Source organism: Nanorana parkeri, unplaced genomic scaffold (assembly GCF_000935625.1).
Source record: "Nanorana parkeri isolate BGI_ZX_2015 unplaced genomic scaffold, ASM93562v1 scaffold952, whole genome shotgun sequence".
Lineage (NCBI taxonomy): Eukaryota > Metazoa > Chordata > Amphibia > Anura > Dicroglossidae > Nanorana > Nanorana parkeri.
The window spans coordinates 627,828-633,115 of NW_017307220.1; the positions used below are offsets into that span (position 1 = coordinate 627,828).

At 41.5% G+C, this 5,288-nt stretch overlaps 1 protein-coding gene across 1 annotated transcript in view; it reads left to right on the forward strand.

Moving 5' to 3' along the window:
- The window catches only part of PIEZO1 (piezo type mechanosensitive ion channel component 1), a 190,125-nt gene that overhangs the window by 135,495 nt on the left and 49,342 nt on the right, over positions 1-5,288 (forward strand). The window contains 4 exon segments of the mRNA XM_018566479.1: positions 664-740; positions 2,723-2,755; positions 3,422-3,593; positions 4,691-4,867. Of these exon segments, the coding sequence (XP_018421981.1) occupies positions 664-740; positions 2,723-2,755; positions 3,422-3,593; positions 4,691-4,867 (459 nt within the window).

The following is a 5,288-nucleotide window of genomic DNA, read 5'->3' on the forward strand; positions in this document are numbered from 1 at the left end:
TCTGTACTGTAGCTCCACCACTTACCTTGTTTGTTTGTAACCCACAAATGTTGATTCCATTTACAAATGAAACCTTGGAATGCATACAGGGGAGCACAGCTTAGTTTAGTTTAGCTTTTTATCCAAGCATTGCTATACTGCACCAGTCTGCCACAGTCCGATTTACAGCAGCCCCATCCAAAGTTATGCTGTTGTGCTCCCAACACTTCTGGGAGATTCCAAATTGACAGATTATCAGCCAGTACAAAGGAAAATGAAAGGTTCATAGTGAATTAGTACATTTGTAAAATAATTGACGGATGTACACTTTTTTTTGGGGGGGGGGGGGGCACAGATATATAGGATAGGATATTTGGAAGCAAAAGATGCATTTTTACAGAGAGTCTAAAAAAAAAAAAAAAAAACCTGCTGCAGGTATAAAGTGCAGGCTCCAATGTGCAGCAGAATCCCTGGTCATTCTGACAGGCAAAGCAGGAGGTAGTGGAAAGCTTTAAAGGCCACATATATAAAGGACATGTATGTGTCTTGTGTAAGGCTTCTGCAATTCTTCATCCCTAAAAGTAAATTTATATACGTGTTTTACTATTATTTGTGTGTTTTGTTAGTGAGGAATCAAGAGGGGAACCAAGAGAAGATGTGTCTGGTCATGGGAGTGACGCAGAGGAGGAAGAAGAGGAGGAATATGCTGAAGAATATGCTGAAGAATGTGCTGAAGAATGTGCTGAAGAATGTGCTGAAGAATGTGCTCCAATATGTGCTGAAGATAGATCTGATTCTGGAGGTGAGAGCTGACAATTCGTACATTCAAGAATAATTCAAGGAATTTATGTAAAAAGGAAAAAATCAAGATCATTCTACTGGTTCTGGACCAGGACCTGCTATCTAGGAGGCTCACTTTGCTTTTGATGTTGATGCCATTACTGCAGTGCTGCGGAAAAAGGATATAACTTCAGTAGGGCTGTGGAAATTAACATTCAATTTCTCGATTAATCGTTAAACTTTTTTATTGATTAAAATAATTTTGATCAAAAATGAGAACACTCACCTCTCCGCCGGCTTCTGGGAGTCCCGTCGGAGATCCGGTGACGTCACAGACATCGACGTCACCGGACTTCTCCCCCCTTCCCCAAGTGGCTCCGTCGGCTAACGAAGGGAAGGGGGGGGGAGGCCGGTGACGTCGATGTCCGTGACGGCTAACGAAGGGATGGACTCCCCCCCCCTCCTTCCCTTTGTTAGCCGACGGAGCCACTTGGGCCGGTGAATATTTGTTCTGCACGAGCGCCAGCCAAGGCATTGGGCTATACACATACAGCACAGCAATGAAGTAATAAAATGAACTAGGATCACACTAATCCAGCACGTTACTATTCTGAGTTGCCCCACTCAAGCGGCGGCCATATTGAGTGGGGCACGTGAGATTACTAACGAAATTAAAAAAAAATTTGATTCATCGAACACGAAAAGTTTAATTATTACCAGCCCTAAATTTCAGGCTAAGGTTGTTCAGCTCCTTCTAAAACTGCTAGCTGCCTGGCTTGTCCTGGCTTCAATACTTTGACTACTAACCTGGAACAAACATAGGCCAAACTCCTGACCTACATGCTTGTTCCCAGTCAGTGGGGAAGTCCGCTTTTTTGAAAGAGGAGCTCAGAAACTGTAGCTCTATACTTCTCCGAGCACAGATCTTCTTTATAATATAAAGCTTATTTTAGAACCCACCGTGATAATAATCCTTTAGTGTGCTGCAGCATTTTTTCCTATTAGGGAATGTATGCACCAAAGTGTGTGGGTTTTTTTTTTATACCATCCAGCTCCCGTTTTCATGTGAGTTTGACATGCCTTCATTATAATGTATCTGTTTCCTGACATGTAGAATGCAGTTTAACTGCCAAGTAAGATTTACTGCCTTTACCAAATGAGGCAGAAACAATTCATAGGTTGGATCTACCACAGCCTGCATATTATTCTGCCTTTTTAATTTAATTTCTGTATAAGCTACACAAAGACAATGGCTATACGGTTTTCAGTTTGCTCCATAGACTGATAATTACCGGATGTAACATCTCCTCTCTGTCAAAAACCTTGTCATTATACAAGGTTAATGAAAAAAACAAACCTTTTTATTCACCTTGTATAATTAGAAAGAATTTGTTAGGGCAATTAAGCAGAATAGTTGATAACATGAAAGCATGTGGTATACTTAACCCATGCAGAATAATGGGAAACAAGTGGAGTTAAAGTGTATGTAAACCCTAACAATTCACTTCTTGTAATTAGTCCCCTTGGGTCTGGTGGGCAGAAAAGTCAGAGAAAGAAAACAGTGCGGGGAACAGTGCAGGGAAGGTTAGGAGTGAGGGGTTAGAACTTCTCTGAGTTTATTTCTGTCTGTATCCTTATTGGGGAAGTTCTCACTTCCTGTGCAGTCACTGAAACAGGAGATAATGGGTAACCTCCAAGAGATCACTAAGATATTGTTGACAGTTCAGATACATTTTCTGTCTCGGTAGTCATTACAACAAAAAACAGCCAGTGCAATTTGAGAGTTCCAGTCCAGCATTAGCCCTGATAAGGGGACATCTTGGAACCCCCAAAATGCATTAGCTGTTTTCTAAAGTCTGTGACCATAAACTCAAACAATTTTAACAATTTTCTTTAACGGCCTTTAAAAAGAATTGCCGCAGCAGATTGGAATACTTGCCTACCCCAGGGCACAGTGCTTCACCACCTTGCAAGTAAAAACACCTCACGAGTGTTCTTTAACGTAAACCATGGTCTTTAAATGTGTTCTTTTCTGTTACCTGTCAAAAGTGATCAGCCTGTTAATTTTGTATGTCATTTGGAAAGCTTCCAATGATATACTCTATTTACAGTATACTAGGGCAGCCATATTAGCTCATTATTAACCACTTGCCGTCCGCCCGTTGTAAAAAAACGGACGGACGGCACTGCAGCATTGGCGGGTTGCCGTCTCCAGACGGCATTTTTTTTCTGCTCGCCGTCTGCGGCCCGGGACCGGCTCGGAGGGCGTCAGGAGGAGGAGGACGGGAGATCAGCTCCTTGCTGATCTCCGTCCGAGTTAATGCAGACTGTTTGTTTGTTTTTCCTGTTTAGTGTTGGTTTAGGTGGTTGTTCATTACCGCTCCTCTCTCTAAGTCTGCCAATCAGGTCTAATTAATAAATGGACTTTGTATAGCTCAGATTTAGTTGATCAGGGAAGTGGAATTAATGCAATGACCTACATATAACCACTAGAGGAGGATCCACAACTGCATATATTTAATACACTCTAGATTCCCTTATTCTTTTGTTAGCACTGAAGCAATAAATTCCTTAGTTAATGTTGATGCGTCCTTAATATTTAAGACACATGAGTAAGAATAATGTGATCAAAAATTCTGCCCTTTCTAAACGTCTTCTTGTTTTATGTCCCAGAAAATTTCAGCAAGTGGCATCTGGTTGCTCTGCGTCTCACTGTCCTCTTTTGCAAGTTCTCTGATCGCCTGCACAAGGTGCAGGCCTTCCTGTGGCGGATCCTGGAGCTGCACGTGCTGAAACTGGTGGCCCTGTACAATTTGTGGGTGGCCCTAAATGAGGTGAGCTGAACTTTTAACGTTTGAACTGTGCATTTTGCATCCACTTTTGAAGTCCGCTATAACAAAGTCTCAGTTTACACCTGGTGGTTTGGTGACTAGGAACCAATCAGAGTTGAGCAGCCCATGCCACAGCAGCACCACCTCCATGTTGACAGTAACTGGCAACTATGGGAAAAAGTGTATCGATATGATGGTTTATCTTCAAGACAGTCATGTTTGCCATCATTTCATCAAGATTTTGAAATAGCTAGATCTGTGTTAATATGGGCCAGGATCTCAAAAAAGTATATGTACAGTTGTTTTGTTCAGTGACCATGCACATCTGCTTTAACAGCATTCCATTGGCTAATCATGTTGATGCATTCACCAGGCAAATCTGGAGCCCTTTTTTTTTTTTTAGGGAGACCTTGGCAATTGCAAGATACATTTTATATGCAGCAATTGATTTTGTTTCCGCTGTTCAGTTGCCATAAGGTGTTTGCAGAGGTCATAGTGTGACCCTAGACATACAAGCCTTCTAGCTCAAAATGTATTAGCTATATCTGGTGAGAATTCATTTTTGATGTGGCTAGCCCTACACCAGCATAGATGAGGTTTGAACAGAAAGTGTATTTTTATGAGGCCCCTGATTTATCAACAATCATGATACCTTGATGGCTTCTTCATGTTCAGAGGGATGTTAGCTTTGCAGAGTGCAGCACTGTTCTTTTGAAACTCTTGTGATATGGGTGATATGGATATGGGTGAGGTTTTTAATGTATTATTTACTGGACAGTACTGTACTCTACTTGCCACAGCAAAAGCTAGCTAAGATAAGTAGAATACAGTCCATCCATGACCGACTGAAACCTTCATTATGTCATTGTGGGAGGTGAAGATCGACTACTGTGTTGACATTTCACCAGTTGAGTCTTAGAAATTGCTGAGTAAATGAACCCACAAGTGCTCACCAAAAACGTGAAATATTATTTCTGGGTGCAGTCATGTTTTAATTATCTTTGTTTCTCCTTTATAATATATTGCATATGGTTATTCATTGGCGATGAGTACATTTGGTGAGAGCGTAACGTAACTTGACTTTACAACTTGTTACTCAGGTTTCTGTGATGAATTTCCTCTTTGTCATTCTGTGGGCATTTGCTGTCCCGTTTTCACGTTTCCAACACATGGCATTAAGTCTGTGTACAATTTGGACCTCCATTATAATCGTGTGTAAGATGTTGTATCAGCTGACTATTGTCAACCCAGAGGACTACTCCATAAACTGTACACAGGTGAGTCAGTCAGTATTTTATTGCATGGTAGAGGAATGGAAAGTGTCTGAGTTGCAAAAAGTTTAATGAAAGTTTTTGGTCACTGTGGCCAACACCGATACCGTTTCATCACAGATATTCGTGCAACTTCCATTCAAACTTGCACAAGAAACACGCCCCTTTTGCTAATAAAAGGGTGAGGTCTGGGGAATTGTCCACGTGTTGCACACTCGATGGGTGCCCTCCTATTGTACCCTGCCCATGTTTGTCTTAAGTTGATCTTATTGTTGTACTTGAAGCATGCACATAAAGTCTTTAGCTGCCTTTGCTATGTCTGCAGTTTTATGTGTATTGTAGGAGACAGTCTGGCAGCTCCCAAGTAACCTTGTTCCACCCTGTTGAGACTGCTACATTTAGAAGTAAATTGAACACATCAACTTCT